General features: G+C 37.1%; 1 protein-coding gene across 7 annotated transcripts in view; it reads right to left on the reverse strand.

Moving 5' to 3' along the window:
• The window catches only part of ACACA (acetyl-CoA carboxylase alpha), a 289,228-nt gene that overhangs the window by 103,968 nt on the left and 168,939 nt on the right, over positions 1 to 16,321 (reverse strand). For all 7 annotated transcript variants that reach the window (XM_055322849.1, XM_055322873.1, XM_055322865.1 and 4 more), the window contains 6 exons: positions 12,607 to 12,663; positions 12,326 to 12,370; positions 5,260 to 5,301; positions 3,994 to 4,209; positions 2,887 to 3,042; positions 194 to 397 (listed from right to left, as the gene is read on the reverse strand). In XM_055322849.1, coding sequence (XP_055178824.1) covers positions 194 to 397; positions 2,887 to 3,042; positions 3,994 to 4,209; positions 5,260 to 5,301; positions 12,326 to 12,370; positions 12,607 to 12,663 — 720 coding nt within the window. The remainder of the gene's footprint in view (positions 1 to 193; positions 398 to 2,886; positions 3,043 to 3,993; positions 4,210 to 5,259; positions 5,302 to 12,325; positions 12,371 to 12,606; positions 12,664 to 16,321) is intronic.

Genomic DNA, 16,321 nt, shown 5'->3' on the forward strand with positions numbered 1-16,321 from the left:
GCAATTAAGAACACAGACACATCTTACAAGGCAAATGAAGTTTTTCAAATTCATGTGACCATTTAAGCTGACCGAAGATAACTCCGCTATGTGAATCAATGGGACTTGTGAGTTTGTGTCTTCCATAACAAGGACAAGTAGCTCATCTTTAGGACCAACTCAAAATGCTGAAGAGCCTGCTTGACTACTGTACCTGTGCTGTCCTGGAGTCAGTCACTTCCTTATACAAGCTGATGTCCAAGTAATAGCCAGACTCGTTTGTCAGGAAGAGGCGGATGGGAATTGCTTTTCCAGTTGGTGTCAGGCGAATGTTGATTTTCAGTTCTGCCTGGAGGACACGTAATTTCCACAGCCGACTTCCATAGCGCATTACCATGCTCCGCACAGATTCCTCAATCTGTCACAGACACATCACCAAGCACAAAACTTAAAACACCTTGTAACTAGAACCTGTTTCAGGTCTGCCCATCTTTGGGAAAGATGGAATGGAAAAAGGTGTTGGTTTCTGGAGATGCGCTACATGTATTCCTTATAAAAAGTAAGATAATTTCTCTCCCACCCTACTCTTGCTTAGGACAAGTCAGAGACAATTTCATGCCAGCATGGCATTGGAGTGGGATTCTCTGCCTCACAACACCCAAATCTATGCGACTCCCTATTCCTTTCCCAATTATATTCATATTCTATATCAAAGATCTGCAGTATCTAAAATTACAAGCCATGGGATTTAAGAGAAAGCCCCAAATAAGAATAAAATCTCTAGTTAAACAGCTATTAAGTAGCATTTATATGCATGGTAACTATGTTTCATTGCACTTACAGGACCTTAAATCATCATAGCAATTACCACCATGAGCTTTTTCCTATACAATTTTATTAAACTTTATAATATATGCCTCTTGGTAAATCGCACAAATTAAAGAGAGGCAATTTGTAGGTAGTGCTAGGATGTTCTCTCTAAACAGAGCTCTGAAGCTTGGTCATTGCCAAGTCCAACTGGGATTTAAGTACATGGGGTGGATGTTCCTTAGCTTCTCTCAGGCTTATACCAGGGCAGATTAGTGCTCCTAGTTTTTGGTTTAGGTAGGTAGGTTATTTTAACCAGATGGCCTTAGATGGGATTTCTCCTTATTCAGATTCTAAAGTGAAATTTTGTTTTCTCAATATGGCAGTAGGCAGCTAGGACATAACTACTCAAAATTAATGTTTGCTTATAAGATGTAGAAATTATCTAATTCCTTAAAGCTTTCTTGTGAAATGATATTTTTAGTATCTTTAATGTTCCCATTTTTACAAAACCTTCCCAGAGTGTGGTCAAGATTAAAATCACTGCTTTCCTAAAATAAATAAGTAAATATAAATAAATAAAAATTTAATGTTTTCTTAAATGAATTAGCTTTCTAAAATGCTTTCTCAACTTAGAAAATATCAAAAAATCTACCACCCTTCTCTTATGGTTCTTCAGAAGTATGTGCGACCCTTGTAGTCTATTTTCATACCACAGAATCTTGGATTAGGATGGATTTCAAGGAGTTGACTTCTGTAGTCCCACACTTGCTTGTTAACTAAGAAGTATCTATCTATCTTTTTCTCAGAGGAATAAAAGTCAACAATCTCTCACATACAGAAAACTGACAGCTCTCTAGACTGGAAAGACATAGTGGGGGTGTATGAGTATTTAGAATGGAAGCAGACAGGCAGATATTAAACAAACTCAGAGAAATGATGTCAAATCTAAAAACATACACGGTTATATTGTGTCCTGGCCAGGTTTTCAGTCTTCCAGACTCAACAGTCCCAGAATGCTTAGGGGAAACTTTAATTAAACTAGATAATGAGACTTGATGCTCAGTGAGTTGTCCTTGGTTTTCCTGACAGACTAAAGAAACCTAGCAGTAGTTTTGGAGTCTTGAAGAAAAAAAGTAGAAAATGATTTTTCAGGTCTTAGAAATTAAGTTCAAAAAGCAAAAGTCCATGCCTGTAACTGATCTTGGGAAAGGGGGATACTGGTTCTTCTCAGGAAATTCCACAATAACATCGCAGAGAAGGGTTAGAGGGAGGGACACCTGGGTGGCTCAGCTGTTGAGCATCTGCCTTTGGCTCAGGGTATGATCCCAGAGTCTCAGGATCAACTCCCACATCGGGCTCCCAGCATGGAACCTGTTTCTCCCTCTGCCTGTGTCTCTACCTTTCTCTCTGTCTCTCATGAAAAAATAAATATTAAAAAATAAAAAAGGTTAGAGGGAATACAAACAGAGTAGCCTGTCTTTATTATACCTGGGATAAAAGGTCAAGTATAGAAGCACCCTGTTTTCCTTCCTTCAATTATATGGAATGCATTTTTAGAATAAAGCCTCAGGATAGAAAACATACATAACACATGTGAAAATTCCTTATCAAACAAATACTCTCCCTGTGGAAAAATAATGAAGAGAAACAGGTTAGACACTTTGGGAAGGTGCATAGTCTCCTTAGGGACATTTAGAGCAAAGCAGCAGCAATTTTACACAAATGCCCAAGAAGAGCAAGTTTTTCCGGGTGAGAACTTCTAGGGAATTATAAAAAACAGGACCACTATGATGACAAATATCATTGAGCAGGTACTGATGGAATAACAAAGAAATTTTATGTTTTTGTACTTATAAATGACCAACAAGATAATATCATACCGCCTTTGTTTTGATGTCTGCTCTCAATGGCTATATCCTATTTCTGACACCCTCCTGGAAACTGTGTCTCACAAGCATTCTGTAAACTTCAAACATCAAGGGCTCAACTAGCTGGCTGAGAGTACCGGTCTCCAGGTCCAAGTAAGAATAAATAAATATGGATGAATCTCTTTGCTTCTGTGTAGTAATGCTGGAAGAGACACTAACGAGGAATTACCTTTGATGGGTCCATGATGACCGTGGGCACAAAGTTGAGGAAGATGTGGTTACAGTCAGTACGAACGTTTGTATTGTTAAAAGCAACTTCCAACTCATCCATGGCTTCTAGAAGCAGCCTCTCCCCTTCATTTTGTAGGTATTCAAAAGAAGCTTCCTATGTAAGAAGAAAATCATCATCAACATTAGTGTGTTTTAGAGGAGTCAGTGAAGAACTGGCTATTATAACTTTAATAGTAATATGTCGAGAATTGTAAGGTACCTGCTGATGTTACCTTTCTCCCTAGGGTCAGCTCAATGACAATAGCTGGCAGGGGCAAGGGTCAAATAAAGACCTCCCAGCCTTTCTCCTGCCTCCTAGAGCAAACCATTTCCTTCCAATAGGTGGAGATGATGGGCATCCCTGGAGCTATATCTCCAACATGATTACATTTCACATATGGCAAACAGAGCAATTTAGAAAGTAAATCTGTTTAGAAGTAAAAGTTATAGAAAGGGTATAGCTATGGGATGCAGTAGATAACACACCAGGAAGTGCCTTGCTATACACAGAAACTACCCTACCTCTAGATGGGCTTATAAGGCCATCTCTAACTTTTCTCTTTGTCTTCTATTGTCACCCAACACTCCCTGTGATTTTTCTGTTAAGATGCTTTTCCTTTTCCCAAGTGAGTGCTTTCATGCTTCCACCACCAAGAAAAAAAATTTTTTTAAAGCTCTTTACAATATGGAGTATTTATTTATTTTTAGAAATTTTATTTATTTATTTATTTGAAAGAAAAAGTGAGCAACTGAGAAAGAGAAGGAACAGAGAGAGAGGGAGAAGCAGACTCCCTGCTGAGCAGGGAGCCTGACTCAGGGCTCAATTCCAGGACTCTGGGATCATGACCTCAACTGAAGGCAGACGCTTAACTGACTGAGCCACCAGGTGCCCCTGGAATATTTATTTCAGTGAGAGAAAGGACTCTCAGACTTCTGTTGTTTACTAGAGAACAGAATGAATGAAAATAAGAGCATTGATTCAAAAAATGAAAACCTGATTTTGAGCAGTGTCTGTTTCTCTGTCCCTTCCCTCAGGGATAACTTCCCACCAAAGTATAGTACCCACCTTGGTGACCAGATCAGAATGTCTGATGATTGCACGAACAAAGAACCTGTAGTCTGTCACTTCTGTGCCCACCTCCACCTTGGCTGCCCCAAGATACAGATGCATTTTATGATTAGCACATGGAATGGCAGTAAGGTCAAAATTTCTCATCCGGTTCAGCTCTAACTGGAAAGCGAGGGCAGGTTCCAGGTGACGATAGATACGATCCTCCTCAAACTAAGCACAAAAGTAGAGAATGAGAAGTAGTTATAAAATTGTATTATGAACATATATGTAAAAGAGATACTTAAAAATAGAAAAATAAGTGATGATGTGCAAATAAACAACAAAAATGAGCTACATACAAGGATAATGCTAGAGCTTACATAAGATTATGGACTAACATACCTATTTATTTCCCAAGCTTTCATCATTTATGCTTTTACAAGTGGAGATGCTCTCCATTAAAAACAAGCAAACAAAAACACCAATTAACTCAGAACTCCCACTGCAAAAAAACAAAAACAAAAACAAAAACAAAAAACTCCCACTGCATTACTGTCTATACAATTCATTTTTGATAATTACACACTGCTTCATATTAATATCTATTTCACATACCAGTGTTTTAGGTTTACCCAACTAAAATGTTTACAGGCAGGGCCTGGTTTTATACTCTTATTTTTGACACAGTTCAAATGACACAGTAAAATACTCAACACGTTAACATCATATAATTTTTTTAAAATGAAAATATTTCACTTTGCAATATTCTGTATCTCCACAGATATAGAATTATTATCTTTTTTAAAGCTGTATTTACATTTATCGCATATTTTGCTGAAATAAAATTGTTTCTTTGGAGTACATGTTAATTGAGTGAATGGAGAGGGAAAGGCAAAGCTGGTAACAGGAAGTAACCAACATGGTCTGAAATTCTGTATTTTAAAATTGAAAAGCAAATGCACATCAATAAGACTTAAGTGTAAATATCTGTGGATGACAGGAATAATACTACTAAGTATAGTAGTTCTTTAATATCAGATCATTAGGGCCATCCTAAAGCTAAACACATTTCCTGGTTTCTGAAACCAAACTCTTTCAGAAAGGAATCTTCTTTAGTTTCAAGACACATATAAGGCAAAAAAAAAAAAAAAAAAGCACAAGTTTAGGTAGAGAAAGAACTGAAAGAGAGTATCTGGCAAAGATAAGCTACTCTTGGGTTTTAAAGAAAAAAAAAATGAAGATTTAAAAAAAAAAAAAGAGTGGGACACAATCAGTACTTACCTTATCCCTTGCTCGGAAGGTGAAAAATTTAGGAAATTCTCTCTGTATTAAAGAACGGGGAAATGTGTCAGTCTTTCATAGATATGGCTCTTTGGGGATAAACATATAGTGAGTATAGAAACAGTCACACATCTAGAAGGCAGTTCCTAGAAAACATGCTTCTTACCTAAGCTTAGCTTGGGGAATATGAATGATCCTCGGGGTAACTACCACTTTGACTCCACTTCCAAATTTGAAATCACCACACTATTTAACCCTAACTTCAACAGCACCCTCTCCTAGGGAGAAAAATTAGTATTTTTTCATCTCTCAAGTGAAAAAAAAAAAAAAAAACAAAACCAACTTCCTGGGTGTTGCTTTTGGCTCAATCTGGCAAATAAAACCAATACACCCTTATGCTGCAGCATTGCAACAGTAGTTACTGGACTGATTTCCCAAGTTTCTCCTTAAGAAACTCTTAAAATGTAAACTAGCCAGATAGCACAGGATCCCCAATCCATGTTTTTTCCACATTCACTCTCAAGTCAATAATTCCAAGAGTTTAAACAATAACATTTCAAGACAAAGTGTAAGATGTTACTTTGGTCACCACCACTCTATGTATAGGGAGAGAATGGGATGGAACTAGTGAACTTGTAGTCATTAGGTCTTACTGCTCTTTTGCAGGGCATTACAAAACAAAGCAACCAATTTCCTAGAACCTTATTAATTAACAAAGATGAATTCAATTAGCAGAGTCCATTAGTTTCTGAAATTTAACTTATTAACACCAAATACTCCTGTTTCTCGGATGGGAGGCTCCACTGGCAGTGTTGGAATCAAGTCATTACTATTTGCCTCTATAGGAGGTTTCATTAGGTATCTTCTTCATTATGAGTGCAATATAATCAAACACTTATTGGTACAAGGCAGAGAGACCAGGACTAGCTAGCTGCCTAAATATCCTTCAATGAGCTTTAGGAAGCATGAAGGAAACATAAACTGAAAGCCTTCTAGGTGGCAGGTTCTCTCATGTGCTGTCCCATCAAATGCTCTGAACAACTTCATAGAAACATATGATGACCCATTTTACAGCTGAGGATATCCTGGGCATATCCGGGGCCAAGTAATATGCCCAGGATAATAGAACCAGAACGTGAACGTGAGTCTTTCTGATGCCAGAGCCCACACCCTTTCATTTCTACCACTCTCTCTCAAATGTAGGGCACTACCTTTCTAATCTTGTCATAACCCAAATTCCCTATTTAGATGGCTTCTCTTTGATGAGGTAAAAAAACAGAAATTAAGGCTTTAAAGGAAAAAAAACAAATAAAGCAAAAATCATGCTGAAAACTTGTTCTTGAATTTCCTGAGAGCTTCTTGAATACTTTCCACAGGTATTTACACTTCATTCCTTAACTAAAGCTTACACAGTTAATAAATCTTTTTACATTTCCTTGGCATTTTAACTGTAAAACTGCATTTAACAGGCTTCTTGGAGCTTGTTTAAGCAAGCCCAGGAAATCCCCTGTCTAGCTTGGGTCTTTAAAAGCCCTCTGAAAGTGGGTTTTATACAGCACTGATCTTTTACTGATGATGTTTTGTTCTAAATAATTCCCCTGAATGATAGTGAAGAACTTGAGGATGACTTCAAGGTTAAGCAGGAAGATGTTCAGTGAGTTGTCAGTTAGATTTCATGCTCATGGCTTTATATAGCCTAGTTTTGGTTTATTCTTGAGAGGTATGGCTTTCAGAGCATTAGCTAAAAAAGCAACACAGGTCAAAAAGGAAAGGTAATAAAATCCTTCCATGAAATTTTCTGAAAGAAGTGTCAAAGAAAGTGATAAAGTCTTTCAAGCAAACAGCTTATTCTGCCAGAACTATTAATTAAAATATTTATGTAGTATCCCATTTATTCAAGTGCAAAAATACACAGAATCAAAACCATGTTTTTTCTTCAAAAACATCACAATAGTAACCAAAAAAATGCTGTCTTTACCACTCAGCCAATTAAGAAAATTTGTAGTAACTGAAAGACATGGGAAGCAAACAATCTGAATGGAATTAGCTTTGACAAATAATGAAAGAGACTGACTAATTCTTGGCAGAGATGGGCAAAGATGACCAAAATCAAATGACTGCTTTCATTAAATTTAAGGAAAAGTCTTATGATATAAGCAAACTTTTTTTTTTTTTTTAAACTTTTGAGCAAATTTTTTTGTTCCATGGTGAGGTCTTCCTGAATGTGAAGCATTCAGAACAGGAGATGACCAGAAGTTCTGTAGGATGAGAAAACTAGGATTACTGAGCGATTCTTGGAAAGCTATATAAGTTCTGAATACTTTTGTAGCAAGTCACCTCTTTCTGTGCTTAAAACAATCACAGAAACACAGGACATACAGAGAGGAAACACAGAAGTCTGGTCCTACAGTTGTAGGAAACTCCTTCACCCTACCTCATCCTGAGACTTTCAATTTTTCCACTAACAGCATTCATGCTTATTCTATCACTAATGTAATTGCTTTCCAGGCATTCTACCAGTGTTATGGGCAAATATCATAATTGAATGTACACAAAGAAAAACCCTCTTAGTGTTCTGGTACCAAAAACCAAAAGAATGCAACATTTCTCAGGAAGAAATTATACCCCTGCTGTGTTCTAATCAGCCAACCATCATCAAGACAATCAAAATAATTTGCCTAAATTAGCCAATCAAGACACCCTGCAAATCAGAGAATGTGAAAACCTGCAACAGAAAACATCATAGCTGATTATGATACTAATAATCGTGTTAAAAACCTAATGAGATGAAGAAATTGGAAACTTGCTGGTGCAATTCTCTTTTACCTCAACATGCTGAGAACTAATTATATAGACTGTAATTAAAACAAAACCCAAACCAAACCTTCTGAAAAACTAAGAGTTGATCCACTAGCAAACAAAACTACCAATTTTTTCCAGCTTTACTGAGATATAACTGACATACCAATTTTATTTAAAGAAATGAACTACTAACCATGATAACTATTTTTGATAGTGGGTTCTTCCTTCAAGCGCAAATAATCCAAAACACTTTAAAGTGGGAATCGCTCCTATAAAACTGGTAAAACAACAACTATCTCCCAGGTGATTTATAGCAAAATTTTTAAGATCTCATAAAATCTTACAAGCAAGAAGCAAAAGGAAACTTAGATGCAAAACTGATTTTAGAATCCTGTCACCGTGCTTGGACCTAATGCTTTTGTTTAGGTTGCAAAGGATCAGAAGAAATCCTAAAAATTTGCATTTTAGTATCTTTAACAAAACTTCACTGAAAAAAACATGGAAAGCTTCAAAAAGCATGATACTTACATCCCAATCAAACAGCATCTTCTGCTGTACTTTCTGGAATTCTAGATCTGAAATGTGAGTAATACTTACAAAGAGACTTAAGTAATACATAAGACTGGAGAGCTTATTCAGATGCAGAAACTCAAAAAACTTGTTCTTTTGCTTTCAAAGCTTCAATTTTTTTTTTCATATGAAGGAGATATTTACAAGGATGGGTTTGTTTCTCCTCAAACTTTGTTTAAATATCAATGTTAAGCAGTTATTCAAGTCCTGTCGGGGGGCACCTGATTTAATTAGATGGCCATGGAAACAGCCTAGAGACCAAGCCTCCTTACTTCTGGTGAATACCACCAGCCAGTGCAAAAGAACAGGCTCTGTATTTTAAGAGAGTCTCTTAAGAGACTAAGGCAGCAGCAGACATTCCAGTGCTCAGCTCTCTGGGGACTGTGGTAATTAGAGACGAGGAAGTTTTAGAAATGCTTACAGCCTTCACTGGCATCTGAATAAGCACCTAACAATACAGACACTCTCTAGGAATCTTTCTTGTCTGGACCTCATGTGCCTGGAAGCAGCCAGAGGACCATGAACAGCACAGCAGCCTCATTCCATACCAGCCAATGTTGTTCTTGAACAGACTTGGTAACCTTCCTCCTCTCCTTGCCCCCTCATATTCTCAGTCTCTACTCTATTCAATAATATAGGGATTTCACCGTGTAGAACAGGGCAGGCTGCATACATCACAGTGGATTACCAAGAAGCCAGAGAGATCAAGGGATTCATCTCTAACACTCCCAGAAAGCTTCCTCTTTTTCACACTACACTAACTATGGGGCAAGCACACATCAGATAACATGACAGAGGCTAAGCATCCTTCATGAATGGCAAGCTACCACCAGCAGAGGAACTCACAGCAGTACCATGTGAGTGAGCCCTGGATTTGTACAACTCCTGCCAAGGCTTGCTGGCTATTGTAGATCCTGGATGGAGCTCAGTAATAGTTGCCCTTACCCCCTACATAACCATTAATCATTTCTAAGGAACCTAACATAAAAACACCCCAACTCCTCTGCCATTCAATTCTTTGGAAAAACTCCAGTCCACACCTAAACCTTAATGTTCTCTCTGTCCTAAAGCAACCTATCCTACATTAATGACAGATCACTTGGTAATTTAACTGATTTCCCATTCGATGCCATTATAAATAGGAACCGGACAATGATTCTGGGGAAGCTCAGCTGCTGGGCTCATTTCCTAGCAGATTTTGCCTATGCATGTCCCTATTTAACCTATTGGATAGCAAAGAAAAAGAAAAAAAGAATGCATTAAGGCTGTAGATACACGCTAGGACATGACATATATTCGAAAGTAAGAATGTACGAAAGAAAAATAACGCCCATGAGATTTAACTGCTTTGGCTCTTTAAAAGTTTTAGTGAAAAAAAAAGTTTTAGTGAAGGTTTTTAATTTATCACAGAATACTTATTAAAGGAAACCAGTTACTCTGCTATAGACATGAAGACTCAATCTGAACTATTAGGGAAAAGGAAAATAATTTTATAATTTCACTATTATTTCCCAGAATATTACTCCACAGTTAGTGAGAAATGAAATATCACATTAAGACTTAAGAACCTAGCCCAATACTCTTTCCAGACCCAGGTCTGGGCTCAGGCATATCTACCTTAGTTCTGATCAGCATTTACCAGCCATAGTATTTATTCATGGGCTCCCATATTCTATTCCAAGTATCAACTTTATATTCTAAGCTCCTGATTTTTCTTCCTAAAGCTCCAGGGTTCTCTTTAAGCTCCTTATACTTCACTGCTTCCAGATTCCTATCTAAAGTTATTGACTGAAGGAGAAAAAATGAGTGGGAAATATCAGAAAGGGAGACAGAACATGAAAGACTCCTAACTCTGGGAAACAAACTAGGGGTGGTGGAAGGGGAGGTGAGCGGGGGATGGGGGTGACTGTGTGACGGGCACTGCAGTGGGCACTTGACGGGATGAGCACTGGGTGTTATTCTATATGTTGGCAAATTGAACACCAATAAAAAATAAATTTATAAAAAAATTAAAAAATAAATAAATAAAAATAAAGTTATTGATTGATGTATATCTGCACTCCGCTAGATTTCCTGACATCAATAACACAGGGGAGTTGTGTAGTCCACATTTCCTAAAACATTTCAGAAAACCTTAGCTCTTTAGTTTGCAGGGTAGTCTGTCTTGTTTCTCTATAGACTAGACCAACAAGGAGAAGGAAAACAAAATGTGAAGTACTACAGACCTAATAAACAAAGAGGGATAAAAGCAATCACACATAGGTCCTTGAATTTAGAAAGTTCTTTCCAAAATCCCAAATGCCACCTTCATTATTGCGAATGAGCAGTACTTGAAAACTAACTTAATTATCTTAATTGTTAAAGCAAAGCAAAACAAAACAAAATTCTTATCAGGAAAATTAAGACTTCCAAACTAATATCTTCTGGAATCTTACTTACGTTAAGATCAATTTTTAAAAAAATATGTTGATTATAATCAGTCATTTTAGAAAATGATATCCTGGGATGTCTGAGTGGCTTAGTTGGTTAAGCATCTGCCTTTGGCTCAGGTCATGATTTTCAGGTCCTGGAATTGAGCCCCTAATTGGGCTTTCTGCTCAGTGGGAGTCTGCTTTTCTCTCTCCCTCTGTGCTCTCTCTCACATAAATAAATAAAATCTTAAAAAAGAAAAAGAAAATGACATCCTGATTGCAAACTGGATTTTTGACCTGATGGCTACCATCCTAGTAGGTATGATCATGAATATACCATAGTTTAGATGCCAGGCTATTAACTTAGTTCTCTTTTCATAAATATTAACAGTTAATTCACTTAAATGGGAGAACAACCAACTTAAAGCTTAATTTTAATCTCATAAATATTAACAGTTAATTCACTTAAATGGGAGAACAAGCAACTTAAAGCTTAATTTTACTTATTTCCTGTTCCTAGAATTAACATAAAACAAAAACATCAACTTGGGTTCTGTTAAAATATTTTAATAATAAATGATTTTTCAGAATTGAGAATTCTCCATAATAGAATTTGAATCCAACTTTGGTAGAAGCCAAGACCCCAAAGTACAATCTGGCAGTTTTCTGTGTGTGTGTGTGTGTGTGTGTGTGTGTGTGTGTGTTTTTATTAAAGAATTACTTATTTGGGGCAGGGGAGAGAGTGTGCAAGCACAGAGGGGAGGGACAGAGGGAGACAGAAACCCAGACAGACTCTGTGCTGAATGCGGAGCTTGACAGGGGCCTCGATCATCTCATGACTCTGAGATCATCACCTGTGCCCAAACCAAGTCGGATACTCAATCAACTACACCACCCAGGCGACCATCAACCAGCAGTTCTTTTTTTTTTTTTTTTTTTATAAATTAATTTTTATCAACCAGCAGTTCTTAATTACTGAGTCCCTATATTCACTATGTACACAGAAGAAATTACTAGTTAGTTCCTGCTTCATCCTTAGTCATTTGGATAAATGCATTCGTAACTACTTCTCAGAGTGATACTGAGAATTCATTACAGGGTTAAAGAACACCACCACCACCTTGAACACTTATAAAAGTGGATTCTAACACTTTCTAAAAGAAGAAGAACCAAATATCAGTTCAGCCTTTTCAAATAACACACATATATTCTATATATTTAAATAATCAGTGGCAAACAGATAAAACAATAAGTAATTTTTCATTGTGATTCCTTTTACTTACATGAAATCTCTGATCCACCTCATAGTTGACCTGTTTCCTGAAATCCTTTTAAATGAAGGGCAGAAAAGAAGGAAAAACAGAAGCTGTCAATCAGTAATAAAATTTAAAACAAATTAAGTAAAAGGCAATCAGTTAAATTAATGGGCTTTTTTCTTGATTAAATTTATAGAAAAAGTTCTTCATCTGCACAGATTCTATAAGAATATGATTATAATTTCATATTTTATTTTTTAAAGTTCTAGGAGCAATGTAAGACACAATGGAGATTCACATGCCAGTACCTTTTGTGCAACCAGGAAAGTAAGGCGCCGTATCCCATGCTCAACAAGGGTAGCTTTCTATGAATAAACATGTAAAACAGAAGATAGGTGAGATCTCCATTCATCCTAAATTTTGCCCCATTTGGTCTTCCTAAAGCTCTAAGGCAAGCACCCATTCTAGGTATCTACATCTTGCTTGAGTACCTTCAACTTGCAAATAAGACTCAACCTGGCTCCAATGGAATAGGTTTCATAGATTGATCTGGACAAAACTGAAGGAGAACTTTGTGGAGAAGGATGATATAAGGTCACCTAAATTCTCTCAAGGTGGAGACAACTTCTGCTTATATATATAAAAAAAAAAAATCACAATGGTTGGCCTGTATACAACTATGAAATACAATACTGATATAGAAGCTAAACATCATCAGATAGAGGGAAAAGAAGAAATTTCCATAAAACCAAAAATTCAAGTCCTACACTGTTATTTACAGATATTACCTATCATCGGATACTGCATTCCTAGAATTCAACATAGTAAGTCCTGATCTCTTTTCAGTTCTTCTAAAACATTCCCCACCCCTCCAATTTACTTGAAAGCATTTTTAAAAAAGATTCTTTTTAAAAATTGATAAAAGCAATGTTTAACAGGCTTTTAAACTTAGTGGTTATTTACATCTCCACTTGGCACAGGCAAGCAGTATATCACAAGTCAACAGAAACCATCAGTTTCAAGACAGACCCTGACAGGAGTCTTGGGCCTTCGGATCTAAGCCTTCCTCTATACTATACTGCTCACTTATCTCGAAAGTAGAGACAAAGAAGCAGGTTAATAAATTAAGTAAGAGACATGCTTTTAAACGTTCCTAACAAAGAGGGGCTACGTAGCAACAAACAGAAAGGCAATTCCACCATTTGAATTGCCTGAGAGAATATACGAACACAGATAGAAAAAAATATGTATGCTTTCACAACCTACATTCACTTTAGTTTGATCACATTCCTTGTTATAACTTGAACCAAGAGCTAGGTTCGTAAGTCAATTCTTAACTTTCATGATACTATACATTTTTAAAATCCAAATTAGCTTCTCCCTACAAACAAGAACATTCCCCAGCCATTTTCCTCCTACTTCTCCATTTCTACTATGGCCCTGCTTAGCAATAAAATTAACAGCATAAACAAAAGATAACTGGAAAAATTAATTTTTGAGTAATAAATCCCTAGGCCAAACATGAATAAATTTTGGCTTAATAACATTTAAAAATGATCTGTACTGCATCATAACCATAGCGTAAATAACCAAATATTGATACTCAATAAGAAAAAACTATTTTAAAAGAATGGAATGGAGTGGGGGTTGCGGTGGTTATCAGTCTTTCAGCATGCCCAGAAACAGAAATGTTTTCTTCCCCCCAACACTGACAAAGAATTCCACTACAGGCAAGTCCTTCAAAGACAAGCATCAATAGCTGTGTTCTGGCAAGGGAAGAAAATAACTTTAATAATGCCATGATTTAAAATCAAAATTGTTATTGCTTTTAAAATTCCACAAGTGGCTGACAATAACAGCAGAGCAACAGGATTCTGATTACATTGTAATAATGCGGGTCTCACAGCAAGTCCACAGCTATTACCCAGCGATTAGGCGTCAGCACCTGGAGAAACTCCATTTACACTGACTGCTTCAATCTCCTCCACAAGTCATTTACAAATATATGATCCTAATTTCTATGAGAGAAAAAAAGACATGCTGGGACTAGAAGATTATTTGGACAATTTGGATCAACCTATTTGATAGTTTAATGTGTGCTTAAAAAAAAAACTTTTTCTAAACTGCTAGAAGCATGATCACAAAATGAAAAACAAAACTAGTTTTGACTTTAAGTTTTTTTTTTTTAATTGCTTTTCCTTCCTTTTCATGTTTTGTTTTGTCTTGTTTTCAAGACAAGGAGGTGAAAATGCCAAATATTCCTAGATAAGCACAGTACCTGATGCAGTTAATGGCTTCTCTAGGCTTAGAATGTCAGCACAGTGTACCCTTAGCCTTCCAAAAAGTCACAGGCAAAGATGCTGGATTTCTCTGTGCCTCAATTTATAAGTTCAGTAAAGAAAAAGGCAATTTCCTATTGCCAGTTAATGTTACAAATACATGTAGTGAAAATAAAGAAACTGCTTCTTTAAATCTATGTGTGATGATATAGAAGACTTGGATCTGAAGGTAATAAAAAGCCTAAAGTTGAGGTCAGAAAAATCAAATATAGACAATTAGCGCCTCAAAACCTGAGAAGAAATGGTCATAGATTATTTCATCAAGCAGCAAGTCAGCAGCCACACACAACACTAGGTCTCTTCCAACTGAGGTTACCTTGGTCACTGGTCTCAGGTTAATTTTAGGCGGTCACTAGTTCAAGGCAAGAAGAAAGGTAAATTTCTCTTTTAAAGAAAAATTCCCAGGCATGTTCCATACCTTCACTTCTTTGGAAGTACCTTTTCCTCATGTTGGCCACTATGATCCCACAGTTTATGTGATGTGAGAGTATAATAGATTAAATGTGAAGACTCACGTAAAGCACAAAGTGACCATCTTTTCCTGAAAACCTACCATTAGCATAATGTGAATGCCTATCGCACTAATTATTTATACTGTGAAATAAAATTTTTGGGATCCCTGGGTGGCGCAGCGGTTTAGCGCCTGCCTTTGGCCCAGGGTGCGATCCTGGAGACCCAGGATCGAATCCCACGTGGGGCTCCCGGTGCATGGAGCCTGCTTCTCCCTCTGCCTATGTCTCTGCCTCTCTCTCTCTCTCTCTCTGTGACTATCATAAATAAATAAAAATTAAAAATTAAAAATTAAAAAAATAAAAATTTTAAAAACATGTACTGCGTGCTTTCTTCATAACAAGCACTATGAGCTAGGTGTTTTCCTTTCAAAGAAAACACATGGGTCCTGTCATTAAGGGCAGCTGAAAAGAGGTGCTTTGGCTTCTATCATGTCACGATAAAATAGAACTGCAGATTATTATTTGAGCATGCCTACCCATTCCTTCCAACTATACTATAAGCATCTTCAGGGCCAAGAATGTATTATTTACTAAAGCACCTAGGTTTGTGCCCCCTAGGGCTGGCATCACAAGCCTTAAATTCCAGTTTTTGTTATATCATCTACTAGTGGGTGAGCAAGGGGCCTTAATCTAGCTGAACTTGAACTTTTCCCCAGGTGTACAACAGAGTAATTCCTGATTAATCCAGTCCCATGGGATTGTGATAAGTATAAATGAATTTACATAGGAGTTCTTTATAAATAGTGTTATCACTGCTAAAAATGTATGCTGACCAATTAAAAATGCAAGGAAGAAAAATACATTTTACTGAGGTCTACTCAAAGAAGTCCTCATGAAAGAGATAAAATTTGAGAGAGCTCTTAAAACAAGCAGGAGGAAAGAGGAAGGAAGAAGGGAGGAAGGAAAAGAGAGAGAGAGAGAAATTGGATAGAAGTTAGGATGAGTGAGTATGTAGAAAACCTTCCAGGTGAGTCCACAGAAGAGATGAAATAAACAAAGGAAAATGAGACAAAGACTTAGGAGCAGCAAAGGCTGGATTGTGAGCCTTTGTTAATGGGATAATATTAGGGAATCCCTGGGTGGCTCAGCAGTTTAGCGCCTGCCTTCAGCCCAGGGCATGATCCTGGAGACCCGGGACTGAGTCCCGCATCGGGCTCTCGGCATGAAGCCTG

This window comes from Nyctereutes procyonoides, unplaced genomic scaffold (assembly GCF_905146905.1).
Source record: "Nyctereutes procyonoides isolate TBG_1078 unplaced genomic scaffold, NYPRO_anot_genome, whole genome shotgun sequence".
Taxonomy (NCBI): Eukaryota; Metazoa; Chordata; class Mammalia; order Carnivora; family Canidae; genus Nyctereutes; species Nyctereutes procyonoides.